Here is a 16452-nt window from a genome sequence, read left to right as displayed (position 1 = left end):
TTTTGGACACATCATTAAAGTGTTCACTTTAATGTGAATTTTGAAAGCTATGTCATCTTTGATCTGAGATGTCTGAAGAGTTTGCAGCAAATGGACCTGCAACTGTATAAAATTGACCTGCAACTCCAAAGCAAAAGCATTCTGCTTTCTCAGATATTTATACTATAATATCACCAGTGAGTAAACTTAGTATAGCCGAAGAAGAAAAATACTAAGCCAGGAAAGCAATTTAAAAATGCTATCATTTACTCAAAAGAATGCAGTGCTTGATGACCATTTAAAAAAACAAACAGAAATCTGATTAGTAGTACAGATATAAAATATATTTTACAAATGCTTTGCTTTGAATTACAAATCCCTGAAAATCATAACAAGAAGTGAGGAGAATTGCCATTAGTTCCCAAGTAGAAGAAATGGATTCTGTTCTTAACTGTACAATTTGGGCAAATAATTAAGGTTTTCTCCACCTCCCTTTCCCCTTCTACAACTCTTCAACCACATCTACTTAAACTGCTGTCTCTCTGATGGGAGGAGGAATCCCTGACTGCAAATGCACACAGTACTAATAGCCAGGGACCTGATGAGGGCTGCAGTCTCTGGGTAGAACACAACCCTAGTCTCCTCTTTGGTCTTCCCATCTGGGTCTACACAAAAAGGTATAAAATAACGCTTTAACCAGTTGAGTACAGATTTTCATTCTAAAACTCTGAAGGCTTGAGTATTTCAAAATATGATTACTTTGTCAGCATGCAAGTTCGACTGCTCAACATCTACAAACATGTTTGGCCTGGCAGGGAAAACACTGGTTCCTATAACAAAGTTTATCCCAGCAGTTCTCATAGTTACTGATGATTAAAACAGTGTAAGCAGAAGCAACAAATTACTTCCATCTCAAAAGAATTAAAGGAAGAAGAAAAAGTAGGGATAAATGATATCTACAAGCAAGCAACTACAATAAGCAGACAGACTGCAAAACAGAGAAATATTAAAACAGCAGTTAAAGAGGAGACAAACTTCTGTTTACAAGTATAGATTTCATACATGACTGACGTTTAAATAGACTAGAACATCTTTAACACTGAGGAAACACAAAAAAGTGAGAACAGGACTTCATGGCCTAAATATAACTTACTTGCCTCCATAGGCAGAATAACAATTCCCTAAGGAAAGACAGAAATGGGAGATAACACCCAAGAAGAAAGTACCGCAGCAGTAGCACCTTGAATCTGCAAACGGAACAGACTGTTTATTTAATTTTGCTCTAATATTTAATCTATTCTCCGGTTGGACAACTTCAAAAAAGAAGGCAGGTATCCTGAGGATTGCAAGGCTCATCAGAAACCAGCACACTGCACATATTCTTTTTTACACAAGATACTAGCTGGCAAAACCAGCACTTCAGTCTTCTATTCAGTGCAGGGTGTTTCTGTTTCTTCCTAAAATGGGTTAAGAAGCAATTGGAAATCTCTTCCTCAGGGTTGAAGGATTTCTCTGAAAAGATCTGTAGTACTGCTGTGAGCCTAGAAAAGATAAAATATTGTTTGTTAATTGTGGTAGAATCTGAAAGACATGTTCAGATTCATGTCTGCTAACTTGCACTAATTCTTACATCACCTTTAATATAATTATGCCAATCACATAATTAATTAAACTCAAGGAACCTCAAACAAATAAAGGTTACAGACAAGCACTTAAATACCTCAGGAACTAGCTAGTTAGCTTTACTGTAACAATGGAACGAAATAAGTCACGTAGAACTGCTCTTTTTCATCATGATAAATGGAAGACATAACTGCAAATCAATATTGATTTTTTAAGAGAGCTTTATAGTTATGTTAAAAATGCACATTTTTCAATTTTACTTTTTCCCACATAAAAAGTTTACTAATTTGGTGAATTTATATGGGAACTAAAATAAAAGTTATTTCATGATTCCATTAAACAGTTCACAGCTCTAACGGCTGCAAAGTACCTAGTCTGTATACCCCATAAGCATACCATAATTGTAAATACGCTGAAATCTTAAAAGAAAAATAAATAGAAAAAAATAAAGATGAGGGCTAGCTCAGACCAAGTGAGACAAAAACTTCAAAACCAAAAGATCCTGCCATGCACACTTGTTCTTCATTTACGTCAAGACAGCTCTCCCTGAGCAATTTACTTCTCCACTGCACTACGTGTTAACCGGTTCAGTTGGCCTTTTGCCTTCCAAGTGATTCTTTCTTTACCTACCTATTAAAAATCCTTGACCTGTCCCTCTGTGGTTAGCAAAATCCATGGGAGTCAATGGCATCTTCTGAGGTGTGTCTGTCTGTTAAAAGGAAAAACATACTATTACCTAGTATAGTATGCTTCCCTGCTGAAATGGTTTGGTTACAGTTTTTAAGATCTGGTCCAGGAGAGTGAGTCCTACCAAGCTGCAATGCTCCAAGCAATACTGAAACTGCACACTTTGAGTGCACAGACACTCTCAAAGAAACCATTTGATGCACGAGACTTGAAAAAAATCTCTTCCCCATATGCTAGTCCTGCTTTTCAATGTCCCAGACCCTCTTGAAGACTTTTAACATCCTCCTCTCTACAGGCGGCAGGAAACTGTGTACACTAGAAATCAGGAGAGACCCAGTAAATAAGACCTTCTGTAGACCAACAATGGAAGCTTCCTCACTTTTCCATATCTCTGTAGTTAATAAGGTAACATACCCTGAATGTATGAGTTGTGTTGGGCCTTGAAAATTGATTAACAGTAACAGTTCTTTCCCTGAGAGGCCGTTGCTGTGTATTGCCAGGCACTGCACTTGATACTCTGCTATGTGCATCTCGTCCTCGTTGCTGAAAGAATTAAAACCAGCATTAATATATATTAAAATATACTTTTTTAGAGGAGAGGGAGATATACGTTTTCACTAACCAAAATCACCGATTTAAGTTAACTTAAGATCACTCACATTTTTCAAAGAGATTTGAGACTGTTCCTTAATACTAACCAATAATCCTCAAATGCTAATAATAAAGACTTTACAAGTGTCTCAAAAATATTATTCAGAAGCAAACTAATAGGAAAATGTAAATTTAGTTTCATTGTGGTGATTTATTACTTCCATATCCTTTGAAAATAGGCCAGTACCAATAAGGCTTACTTTTTATAAGTGGGTATCCTTTTCTACTTCAATTCACTTAATTTTCTACTTCTTGCAGCCTAATATTAGTGAATAGAACACTGAAAGAATTATTTAAATCCAGATGCACAGAAGTGCAATGTTGCTATCTGTTTGGTTGTTCACTTTTTTTAAAAAAATAAAAACCCCACACATACAAATTTTTGTTTCCAGAGAGAAGTCTTACCATCATGATCTGGTTTTGCCCTGAGGGTTTTAAACTGGCTTCTTCTGCGTTCTAATGGTACCCCAACGTAAAACACATTAGCATGTTAAGACCATGTATTATATACAAACCAGCACAACTTATAAAACTGCCCATTTCAGCCAGTGACACAGATCAATTTATTTCCAAACACCCTGCAGTTCTTCACCAGTATAAAAATGAACATAACTTACAAAGCTCTGTTGCAATCGAGGTACTGGAAGATATTGTTCAACAGCCTCCGAGTTTATTGGTGGCAACCTGTTCCAGCTTGTAGGTGTGCGAGCAGAAGATAAACGACCCAAACAGGCACCCCTACAGAATTTTAGGAGTTCCTCATTTAGGAAAAATAATTTTAAAGACTTTTTCACTGAAGTAATATGAAATTATTGAGCAATATATTTCTTTATAGAGCTCACCTAGAGAAAGTAACAGCACCTGATACATCAACAAAAAAATAAAGCTAATGCCTCTCCTCAAAAAACACAGTTGCTTGCTTTCTTTTCCTCTGAATTCTAGAATTAATAATCAATCTCAGATTAGTTCTCAATATTTTTCAAAATCCCTCATTGGGGAAATTTCAGTAAAGTTCTGAGGAAATCAAAGAATAAAATAAAAAAAACTCACAATTTAGTCCCCCTAAGGATTTCATCATCATATATTCTAGGAGCTTTTGAGGAGAGCTGGTCAGAAGTGAGAGAAGGTAACCTACAATGGCTTGGTAGCTTCCCAGAAGATGCCAGCTGTACTCGAGATGATGACAGAACACTGTTATCCACAATTCTCCCCAACCTAGCGTGCACTGTATTTCGAGCACAAGATCCAGTGCTATGCTGTTTGTCTTCTTGCTCATTCCTAGGGGAAAAAAGCAAGCAGAATGAAATAGGGAATGAGGATGAAGGAAAACAAAGTAAAAGGATTTCTTAACAGAGTAGCATTGCAACCTCGACAAATCATTATCATATCAGTGATATATAGAAAGGAGATGACTGCCTTTTTATAATTGTGAACCATCTTTTACATAGTATGAATTACGCCACATTTTAAAAATGTCAATACCAACACCTACTGTACTTTTTCTACTCTGGCAACATGCCTCTGTTGGAGTGGTTTTGCTTGAATTGTCATCACACCATTCAAATCATTACAGAAGTTGCTGGAGAAACGGTGAACCTATTAAAAGCAATAAACATGCATTAACTTGTACTTTTTTTTTAAGGAAGACCTCAAAAAGCCCCTAGTTAGCAGATATTTTACTTGTTCCTTCAAGAAGTTTCTGTTAAGATGTGTCAGTAGAACTCTCAGTAGTAGGTGGGGAAAATACATTGTTTTGCTTGTTTTTAACAGATTCTTACAAACACAACTTGAGTAATCTAGTTACTGAACTCCAACTCAATTTGCAATATAAGTTTCAGTTGAAGACTGAGTTCAATTTTCCAAAATTTCCTTTTTCCCTCAGCGCAGCCCAACTGAAGGGCACAGATTCTGAGTGTTACATTTCTAAGAATTTTACCGCAGTTGAGATCTCTACAGAACCAAAGTGTGCCAACAGGGAGTTCTGAGACTGCTGAGATCTCTCTTCCATGTTCTTACCTCACTACCTGGCAAGTGTGGAAAAGTAGCAGACAAAATAGTATGAAGTTTGTTGAAATGAATAGAGAGACAGGGACTGTAAAAACAAGCAGAGGCTGGAAAAGAAAAAGAGGCGCAAAATGGAAGCCAAAGGAGAGAGGAAGGAAGTACAAAACAAAGCAAGCGGTACAAAACAAAAACACACATTTTATCAATACAAATACAAACTTACACAAAGAGATGTAAGACCTAGTGCCAGTGTTCTGGTGGACATAGAGCAGAATCCTCTTTTGCAAGAGGTAAAGGGAAAGTAAAGGAATGAGAAAGTCTGAAGCTCACAGAGTTGCAAGTAAAGCACTCTAAGTTGCAACTTCACATCTCTGCAGTCCAGGGAACAGCCTCATTTATTTTCTTGATTCTACCAAGACAAAATGACTGGATGACGATAAAAGCAGAATTATAGGTTCAACAAGGTGGAGGGAAAGGTCCTGCATCTGTGTCGGGGCAACCCTCAATATCATACAGGGCAGGGGATGAAAAGATTGAGAGCAGCCCTGCAGAGAAGGGCTTGGGGGTCATGATGAATGAGAAGCTGGATGTGAGCCGGCAACGTGAGCTTGATGCCCAGAAGGCCAACTGTATCCTGATCTGCATCAAAAGAAGGAAAGCCAGCAGGTCAAGGGAAGTGATTCTACCCCTCTACTCCACTCCGGTGACATCACACCTGGAATATCATGTCCAGCTCCAGAGCCCTCAGCACAGGAAGGACATGTTGAAGCAGGTCCAGAGGAGGGCCGCAAAAATGATCAAAGGCCTAGAACACCTCCCCTGTGAAGAAAGGCTGAGAGAGCTGCATTTGTTGAGCTCGGAGAAGGAAAGACCCTAAGGAGATCTTATTCCAGCCTTTCAATACTTAAAGGCGGCTTGTAAGAAAGACAAGAAAAATGATTTTAGCAGGGCCTGTAGCAATACAACAAAGGGCAATAGGTTTAAACTAAAAGAAGAGAAGTTTATACTAGATATTTAAAGAAACTTTTCACGCTGAGGGTGGTGAAACACTGGAATAGGTTGCTCAGAGAGGTGATAGATGCCCCATCCCTGGAAACATTCAAGATCAAGTTGGACGGTACTCAGAGCAACCTGATCTAGTTGAAGACGTCCCTGTTCACTACACGGGGCTTGGACTAGATGACATGTAAAGGTCCCTTCTAACCTAAACCATTCTATGATTCCATGATTTTCTAAGGATGGACTGCAGTTTTACAAGTGTTTTTTTGTGAACCCACTTCAGCAATAACTCAGTGGAAAATGCTGCCCTTAAGAACCACCAAAGAATAACAGGTTGTAGTAAACAAGAAATGATTACTTAATGAACATCCATTTTAAATTAGATGGCTTATTTTAAGTATACCTAATCAGTTTAGGGAAAAAAAGGAACCAAACCAAAAAAAGAGCCTTTTCTAGCTTTAGCCAGGATTCTGTCCAAAGTCAGCAGATGAAAGAACGCCATTTGGTAGAAAATTATTTTCACCTGTGAGGAAACAAGATGAGACCCAAAAGATACACTTCGTGCTTCAGAGTCTCTGGAAAGAGGAACATTCCCAGCATCTGCTGTAATACGAACAACTGGCAAATGTGGCAGTTTTGCTGTAACAGCTTTCAGGTTTTCCATTTGTTCATCACCCTCTGCACAACAGAGAAAAGTACAGGAACTAACTTGGTTTTTGTACAGTTACCAGCTATCATTTGTTTAGATTCAAACAATATTACACTGCACAGTAAATAAACTTAAAACTACACAAAAGCTTTTATGTGATATTTAAAAATCTACCATAAATCATGTTTTCCAATTTGTCTATGCTTTCTCTCACACTGACAAAGCACCTGGTCTACACAAGTAGAGTTGCGGGGCAGGGTAGGTGGGAGGGGGGAGTTAAAAACATTTAAGAAAACACTGCTAAGACTCTTGGGATGTTATTCAAAATTTCCCAAAGATATTTTTTAAAGAAGAAAAAGAAATAGATTAAAAAAAAAAAGTCTATTGATCCTATTCTTGCCTGACAGCAGCTACACACTGTTTATATACTACCACTCTTTAACATTCCTAGTCAAAACACTTCGGTCAGCTATCTATGTGTCGTAAGCTGATGCCCTTCAAAAAGATGAAACACCATGCCTACCACAAAACTGCTGTCTTCTCTAAACTATAATATTGAGCTCAACAACGCACATGTGATATGAAAAGCCCTTTTATATTTCAGTAACACCTGAAATGTTAAGTTCTGATGCTGCAAGCACTTTGTGAAATTCTGCTATTTCTTACTTTGTTGTAGATTTACAGGCTGAGCGTACCTTAACATCTGAGGGAATTTCCAAAACCTACCCCCAGGTATTCTGCTGCTCTCCTTTTACAATACATTAAAAGAAGAACTAAAATTTCCAAATCAACACATGTACAGTAAATACAATTTCAGTTCTAGTTCATTTTTCTAGCTTTTGCTTTTCCTCACTACAGTCTGTTAGAATACAAAAACATAAAATAAAATAAAATAAAATAAAATAAAATAAAATAAAATAAAATAAAATAAAATAAAATAAAATAAAATAAAATTGCATGCATCACCATTTCTCTGTCGTATGTTAAATTCATGAATGCTGCACTGTCAGCCAAGCTGTATATCTCCCTTTTAACAATCTAACTACCCAAGGGTTCTTTTTATTAACAAAACTCAAACAATGGGGACTAGGAGACTTTGATCCCTAGGTTCCAGATTTGGTTTATATCATTAGCATCCATTTGCCTCCCAAGTCAATAACTATTTTATTTTTTTTAATTGAACATGCTCTCCTGCAATGAAGCTCTTTCAGTCTTCATTTTTCTTTTTTCCATCATTATTCCTCTTTTTTTTTAACATTTCTCATACAAAAGTCCCTGAAAAACAATACTCATGTTTTGGGTGCAGGGTGTGGGTGAGTGCACATGCACGTGGCAAACCATTACATATCTTATAACACTGTACTACCAACACAGCTATCTTAAAGTAACTAGATTCCCCAAGCTTTAAGGGAAAAAAATGGGGGAAATCTAGTTACTCACTTTCCTGAGCTAGATTTGATAAATAAAAATTTTATATGTAAAAATACCAAATACCTGTGATACTACTTTCCCAATTTTTTTTTATCAATTCCTCCAATATTGCAATTACATTGCTCCAGATACAATCAAATACTTCAGAAGCCACAGCATCTTTGATACAGGCATTTGGAGAAACAGGGGGAATGCCACGCCTACTCCTCTTCTCCTCAGCAAGATGAATTTTTTTTTGTTCCCAATTTTCATCATCACTAGTAAAGGAAGCAAATTCAAATAAATTCACATGGCGTTTGACTTTCTTTTTCCCTTCTAATACACAAAATGAACAGAAATATTTATATGGAAGAATAGCAAGCCAAGACATAGATCATAAAATATTTCAACATACAGGGTACCTCTAGGAACAGAACCTATTGAACACATGTAATGATTTCTTTTTCTTTTGCTTGCAGGTAAAAAATTTAAGAAATCTAGTCAAGGAAGTACAACAGAAAGACATGCAGCTCTAGAAGGAACACTTTATATGTGGCACTTAGCCATCTGAGACTAAATACTATGCTTTTTACTATAATATAAAGGGAACTATTGTCTGTTGCATTTGGCAGGAGGACTATAACATACATCATTTTTTTAATATCATGTTCTGTGTACCTGCACACATCTGCAACACTTCACTACTGATCAAAACCAAACTAATTTAAAGGATTTCTGCAGTTTGACCAGAACAGCAGAGCCCAAAGCCTTAAGCTCACCTCCTTCCCTTCCACTACTGTGTGGGTTGTTACCTTTTTTTTCCCCCCAAACCTTCCTCTCTTCCTACCTAGGGAAGCACAGTGTAGCAACACTTCCTTTTTTTTAAATGCAGTGATATTTCCTTCTAGGGGAATGTAATTTTTGAGATGTCAAGGATAATCCCAAATTCATACGGGTCTCTACTATCTCCCTTTTTCTTCTCAGTCACTTCTTTGAAATCTTCCTTAAACTGGACTGCAAGTTCCTTAACTGTAACTGACATTTGGCTGAATGGTCCAACTTGCTAATAAGGATGCACAAAAGACAGCATCTTCAGTCAAGTTCATCTGTCAAATTAAGTTTGCTTACTTACCAAAACAAAGTGATTTTTCACTCCTAAAAGGATTCTTAGGTCTAATTCCTTTCCAAAATGGGAGGCACCTAGACCGTCTTTCAAAAACAGGACTGAAAGGGTCTACCTGGGTATTAGTCTGATTTCTCAGTTTTTCAGTACAACCATGACTTTTTTCCTGTAAATGCATCCAGCTTTAGCACAAAAAGCTATGCTCTGTGCCCTACTAAACTCACAAAACTTTCTCCCTTGTACAGGCCTTTCAGGAAACAACATATTATGGTCTTTATTAAATCCAGTAGTCTAGTTACTGGAGCATTTAACTGGGCCATGGGAAACCTAGGCTACATTGTCAAGAAGACCGATTTATAAATGACCTGACTAATGTGACTGCTCTAAATGCAGGTTGTATCCTGCACCTCTCCGCACAAAGCTGTTACACACTGCACAAAAAGAATTTTAGATTAACTAGGGCAGACACTAAGAGCATGTTCAGTGAAATGACCCTAAACAAACCAGTAGTCAAGGCGCTCATCTGGGAAGTAGGGATTCCTTCACTCCACTCCCTGTCTCAAAATTAAACATCCATTCTATCCAATCTCAATGCACAAAACACCTCAAAACAACTAGTGCTTAAGACACATTTCTCTGACATGGGAGATGCGCGTTTTGAACCACTAGAAAGCAAACATATCTAATCTTCCACATTCCCAGTGAGTACTCTGACCACTGTGCTACTGAATACAGGGACAGAAGGAACTGCATTTTACAGATGAAAAACACAATTTATGAACTCTGACTAGGCTCACTGATAATTTTTCTTTTTTTCTTAAAAATACATATATCTGTTATTTACAGTTCCTCATTGTCAAAGGCAAGATATTCTTCTATTTTTCCATCCACATCATAGATTTCTTCTTCCAGGAATGAATACATGGATGACTCGGAGGCAGAAATCCTAGTGGAACTTGAATCTAGCGATTTATGTATTGGAGAGGCAGTTGGGATCAGTTTAGAGCCTGAAATGCAGAGCCTGAAAAAAATATCAACAAAATGAGAATTAATTACTCAAAGAAAGAAGAGAGTGCATACTGAATTATACTGAAATGTTTCAGTAATATAAAAGTAATATTTGTATATATTTCTCAAAAGGGAAGACCAAAGAGAAGACTTAAAAAATATAACATACTCTTTTACATTACTAGTGCATTCATGGAGGCCAGGTGAACACTTAGTATCCACAGAGCTATGACTACTGCTCTGAAAATGCTGAAATCCTTCATCCTTTGGCAATAGTAGCTGCTTTCCTAGAACTCTGGATAAAAAGGAGAGAGCAAGCGATATCTTAGATGGAAACCCACTCCATATGCAAATACAAAGAATACAAATACCTGCAAACAGTAGGCAATGGAAAGCACACCTTGTATTTGCTTTGAAAAAAGCAGTTTGTGGAGGGGCCAGGGCCTTCCGTAATACCTTAACATTGCCTAGTATTTAAGTCATTAAAGTTAAGCTGTTTTACACAAGATGAGATTCTAGCTTATACTTTTTAAGAGCAAACAGTCAAACTTGTTAGATCGTTCTAAAGGCAGATAAAGTAAGCACACTTCCTTTCTTATCAGAACTCCATAAGAAATGTTTAAAAATGAATGCAGAAGACAAGTAACACCTGGTATGGCTTCATTTATCATTTATCCAACTCCAGTATCCATCAACAGGAGCAGAAGTCCTAATCCAAAATGTTTACACGGATACTTCAGACTACAATTAACATTCAGATAATCCACAAAATTCAGCAGGCATAATGCAGAGAGACGGAGAGAAAAGGTAAAATCGACTCTATTTAAACGTACACAAAATTACTCTACACAATAATTCCTGAACACAGTACAGGTGAATAATAATCAGTGCTTACTGAACTGTGTTTCACTAGAATTCACAAGGGATCTCAATACAATTTGCAGTCGCAGCTGTAGTGCAAGCAGCAATGGCCAGACTTACCTGAACACATTTTCTTGAGACTACTTTTCACAAAACAGCACTTTATGCTACATGAAGCTCTAATCAATAGCCTTCTTCATTTTTTATTTTGTAAGCCAAGAACAAAAAGCTTTCTCTTTAAATAGATCTGATCTTTCTCTTATTGATGACAATTCTCAAGTATATTTACTCCCACCTGCTGAGCTAATTATTCATATATTGGCATAGCCGTTCTACAAACTGAAAGAAGGCACAACTCTCAGAAATAAATCTGGCATCCCAGAAGCTATTCTTTTGAGTAACTGGTCAACACAAACTGAGTTTTAAGGTTTAAGCTTAATAATGAAATTAATTTTTTCTTCCTTTTTAAACCACAGGAGGTATCACATCCTTTAGTACACAGAGCTCCCAGATTTATTCAGTTTGTTTTCATCCTTAGACTTAGCTGCAATTGCCAGTACTAGATTTGAATCAGAAAATCATAAGTACAGGGAATCACTTATCCAAAAAATCCACCTACTGAAAATACTCTGAAAATATAGTGAAATGACTTAATATTTTGAATTAACTACATAGCACAAAACCTTTCTCCATTTCATGCACATTCTATTAATTTTCACAGTATCTAAAAAATGTAAAGCATGGCTTAATGCTAGTGAAAGTTGTGTCAGACTTATTAAATAATTCTGTATTTTTTCTGACAGTGTCACAAGCTGTGTTAGTTGATTTTAGTTTACATTTGTTAGTAATAAGCTGCTGCAAATTAACTAGAAGAATTGAAAGCGTACCACACTTACTGACAGTGGTTTTTTAATTGCGTTAACAATCTATTCACTAGAAGATAGACACGGGTAGATCTATGTTTAGAATAGCTAAGAGTCACCAGATCTCACCAAGAATGACATGCCATCATTTATTAAAGCAGAACTGTACAGTGCAGTTCAACACTGACTTCTGTCCCCTGTATTATAAGGAAGCCATCATCAGGTTGCCTAGACATTCTGCACATCTCTACAAAACAATTTGCATTAATCACGCATTCATCCCCATATCAGTTCAGCTAGTTATTGATGGATTAATATCACAAATGGTTTGATGTTCATTTACATAGCATAGAAAGACATTATAGCTGTGTAGTATATGTGAAGCATGTGGTTCCCTTGATTTTTCATTTCTTTTTAGAAGAACCAATTAACACAACTTCTTGGAATTTCACTGTATATCTGCACTTACAGTAAAAACAAGTATTTTTTATAACGTGTATTCTTTTCTTAGAAGTAGAAAATGGTGCACTATGAAAATGGTTCATTATTACATGTCATTACATGCTGCTAAAATATCTTTGTCAGCAATCATCGTATTAAAGCAAATAAAGAACATTAGCTGCTAGTGCACCACCAGCCACACTTACTGTGTAACTGTGGCATATCTCAGTCCCAGAGATCCAGATTTGAATGCAAGTGTCACTAATACATAAATTAAAAGCAATTCATAAAAAGGTACCCCAAAAACACAAATTAGAGTCAATCAAAACTAGTACCACCAAGAAATCCTTACCTTAGATGAGGAAATCGTTCAACCCAGTCTGTACATTCTGCCTGCAGGCTCTCAGTTTGGGAAGTCACTTTTCCCTCAAAGAGCATTTCATCAATCTCCCAAAATAACTGATGCACTCTCCGTGTGTTGGCTTTATCAAATTCCTACATATCATGAAAAAAAAAATATTTCTTAGAAAATAGGCATATATATTTATTTTAAAGCCCCCAATATTTAAATTTGGCTGAGCATCTCAGAATGGATCTTCAGACTACCTACTATGGAGAAAATTTATACGCTGCAGTGCAAAATAAAATCCAGGTAGCTGGCTTGAGCATGGTGATTCAGTAGCTGCACAGGATTAGCTGACAGAAAATACCAGTTATAAGATGCCTGGGTTCTGGTTTACTCCCTGCTCCAACACAGAGTGAAGCACACATACTGCACCTCTGGGACTCACAGCACAAAAGCTGCCTGCTTTTTTGAGCAACACTTTTACTTTCCAAGCAAAACTACTAACATGGCAAAGGTGGGCCACCTTCCTTCTGCACAAGAGTCTGGTGGTCAGGAAACAGCCCTCAGTGTGAGAAATGACCTTCCACACCTTGCCACTGAAGATAAAACTCAGGGTAACTAGACACAGGTGTGTACAGGGGCATATGAAGGTAGGAGGGAAGAGTCTGACTTTATCCAGCAATGTGGAAATGATCAAGAGGCTGAGGTACTGTTGGGACTATGCTTAGATGGGGCACTGTTCATAATGATATTTGGCCACTTATATTAGACACTCTGAAGCATGTGAAAAAAAAACGGTAACACTCGGGAACCAAACCACATCCGTCACTTCCAGCTGAGTGCCCTAACCACTTCAGGCTACAGAAGGGACCACACTGAAAAGGAACAGGAAAACAACTCTCACCCAGGTTATTGTATAATCCAGGGTCAGAATTTCTCCTGGAGGGCTGAAAGCAATGGATGGGACCAGTACCCTAAAGTTTAGGATATTATGTAAAAGTCACGGAAAGCTATTGCTACCAGCCATGGATGGCATTTTGAAAATTAAAGTGACCACAATGATTATGGATTTATTCAATGCTGACAGCCTGTACAAGGCACGCCTCATCGGTCAGCCTCTCTACCACGTTTAACCTCTCTCTCCCTCTCTCCACCATTTACAAAACAGAACTGAGCTTAGGTAAGAGCTAAATATTTACTCAGACTGAGACATTTACACGCATGTTCACACATGTATTTTATGACTCCTAGAGCTCCAAATGTTGAGAATAGTTCAATTCAGACACTGTTTCCATTATGCAGTATTTGAAAACATGTATTTTATCACTCATCTTCTTTAGTCAAATAGGTTAGTTTTCCCCAAATTTCATTATTTCATATTTTTATTCCATTTCCCTTCATTACATATCAGCTGCATTGATATTAACTTGCAAACAGAACTTTTTTTCAAATATTCAATTAATATACTAATACTTAATTATTAGGCTATAATGAATGAAAGTGGTTAAGTTCTACAGGACATGTGCTGCATGTCCATTTTCTGTAGAAATGAATTTATTCTACTATACATATATAAGGTGTGCTGTAAACGTTCCTGTGACATACATCATCCCTCCAGGAGTAAACTGAACTTCTTTCAGTAGAGAAATCAGTAGTACAGCTGTTCAATCCAGACCAAGAATTATTCAACTCCGTAGGTGCTGTACAATCACTAGATGAAAGTGATGAAAGAGTTTCACTGTGAAAAGAAGACCAATTAAAATAAAGAACATGATTGTTTTCTATATAAACATTTAAAAAACAACACAAGTGATTAAATAAATGGACAGTAATACATATTGCTGTCAGGACATGCCGTTAAAGTCGATGTGAAGAGCTGCAGGTGTATATTTTTAAGTAGAGTGCAATAAGTACATACTCCTATTTGTACCACTTACAGCCTAAAAGGCAATTCCTTCTACAGCATTACTCTTCCATATAGACATATATCATTACAACTGTAAGGGCACTCCAGAATGTATCCGCACATATATACACACACGCATACCAAGCATTTCCACCACTAATAATTATTTTGTTCAGCTAATGGGCACATCAAAATTATACATTAAAGACAACATAATCTGCCTTTAATTCTAGTAGAAGCTACCACAAAAAAAATTTGCAAAACTAAACACAACAACTCAGTTTATAAATGCTTCAAATAGTATTGTTACATTATCCGTACACAACATCTTTTATGCTGTTGACCTGATGCACTTTAAACCTTGAGCTCTGGCATTCCAGCTCTCAGAAAGCTCTAGCTGGTCCCTGCCAGCTGCCACACACCTTGGAATACAGTGAAAGCAAGGGCAGTCAGATACAAAGGCCACACAAATCCAAACCAGTGCCAACTGACCTTCAACACTGGTGAGCATTATTTGGGTTTAACCATAAAGTCCAACATCCCTTCCAGCCTTAATCAGTGCCCTTCACTATGCTATAAAAAAGATACACAAATCCATAATACAAACCAGGAGTAAAGTTCAAACCTTCAAAACAATGGGTTAGGTCAATTTATATCCTGCATTACATCCTGCAATAGTTGTCAGCCATGAGAATGACTAGAAGCACGATTAGTGAAAATTAGTACCAATCCTGAAATACCTACTTAAGTCAAGAGTTTGTTAATGAAGTACTATTTCCGGAGTGAATGCATACCAAGTATAATTGTTGATGGCTTCCTGCACATGTCTCTCAAAAACTGCTGGAAGAGACTCTCTACTTTTTCCAGAAATACACTGTCTTGTGGAACATCTGGACAGTCCCTTCCTATAAACACAGAAACACATAATGCCATACTATTAAATAAGCTTAACTCACACCACCACTGGAGAAAAAAAAAAGATGACAACAACTCTGTTGAATTTTTCAATCTTACCCATCAACACAAACATGTGCTTGAAACAAACTACCTTGTTTTAAAACAGGATTTATTTACCTTATTTACACAAGTATACTTCAGAAAAATGTACATTTAGTTGGAAACTTATTTTACCCCACAGGCATCCTCCTTCACTTTAGCACTTGAAAGTTTGCATAAAATGCACACAAATGCAGCAGCACCTCAATATTGCAAGAATTAAGCAAAGGCACAAACTGGTAATTGTCCACCTGTGTGTTATTATTATTATTAGTTATTTAGATATGTTTCCGTTCAATCATTAACACAGAGCCCATTTTCTCAGGCATAGCTCTGCATACAAGGAAGTTGTAGATAATGGTGCCAATCAAACAGTTGCTTTTAGTAAAGCAATGAACTCTCAACTTAGTGGTTTAAATGAACTGAGATATTAGTACATGAGGAAACACGGGCATATTCTCAATACATTTACAGACCACACAGCAACATCAACTCCTCCAGTACCCAAAAGACTCCTTAATACCGTATTAGAAACGAAGCCACAGACTTTCTAGTATTATGCCTGCCTTGCGTAAGAAATGCTAGAACTTCTCTCTTTTGATTCTTCAAATATCTGAAAACATGCCGAAATTTTAGACTCATTTCTTACAAAACCAACAGATGAATATTAGGATACAGAAAGGCACGGGAATGCCTGCACTTTTATAAAATAATACCTTTTCATGAAGGATGTGCTTTTTTTTTAAGCAGAAGCTGTTTATAATCATACACTTCTATAATCTCACCAAGTTCTGTCATTAAAATGTTAAACCTACCCCTTCAGAAGATATACATATGTGCCAAAGTTTTCCTCAGACTTCTATAGCCACAGACTACTTTATCTGTGGAAGTTCTTTTCATTCCATA

General features: G+C 37.0%; 2 protein-coding genes across 3 annotated transcripts in view; both read right to left on the bottom strand.

Annotated features, from left to right (window-relative positions):
* The window catches only part of TLR3 (toll like receptor 3), a 165404-nt gene that overhangs the window by 129182 nt on the left and 19770 nt on the right, over positions 1–16452 (bottom strand). The gene's annotated exons all lie outside the window — the stretch shown is intronic.
* On the bottom strand, positions 274–15476 carry FAM149A (family with sequence similarity 149 member A). Of its 2 annotated transcripts, none has more exons than XM_069855892.1 (13): positions 15345–15476; positions 14250–14382; positions 12651–12793; positions 10303–10428; positions 9970–10146; positions 8087–8280; positions 6467–6621; positions 4460–4536; positions 3991–4218; positions 3558–3678; positions 2704–2832; positions 2233–2311; positions 274–1520 (listed from the first exon to the last, which is right to left on the bottom strand). In XM_069855892.1, the coding sequence occupies exons 1-13, from the start codon at positions 15473–15475 to the stop codon at positions 1447–1449; spliced, it is 1767 nt and encodes a 588-aa protein (XP_069711993.1). In that variant the 5' UTR covers position 15476; the 3' UTR covers positions 274–1446. The 2 variants fall into 2 exon arrangements, with proteins under 2 accessions (XP_069711993.1, XP_069711992.1); XM_069855891.1 differs by having other exon boundaries at positions 275–1520; positions 4433–4536.

This window comes from Phaenicophaeus curvirostris, chromosome 4, assembly GCF_032191515.1.
Source record: "Phaenicophaeus curvirostris isolate KB17595 chromosome 4, BPBGC_Pcur_1.0, whole genome shotgun sequence".
NCBI lineage: Eukaryota > Metazoa > Chordata > Aves > Cuculiformes > Cuculidae > Phaenicophaeus > Phaenicophaeus curvirostris.
This window is presented reverse-complemented; position numbering and strand designations above follow the sequence as displayed.

Coding starts and splice junctions, on each gene's coding strand:
- FAM149A (XM_069855891.1), bottom strand. CDS start 15,475: ATGTGTTTCTGTGTTTATAGGAAGGGACTGTCCAGATGTTCCACAAGA. Junction 8,281..9,969: donor GCCTTTGACAATGAGGAACT/GTAAATAACAGA, acceptor TTCCTTTACTAG/TGATGATGAAAATTGGGAAC. Junction 4,219..4,432: donor GCCAGAGTAGAAAAAGTACA/GTAGGTGTTGGT, acceptor TTTTTCCCCTAG/GAATGAGCAAGAAGACAAAC.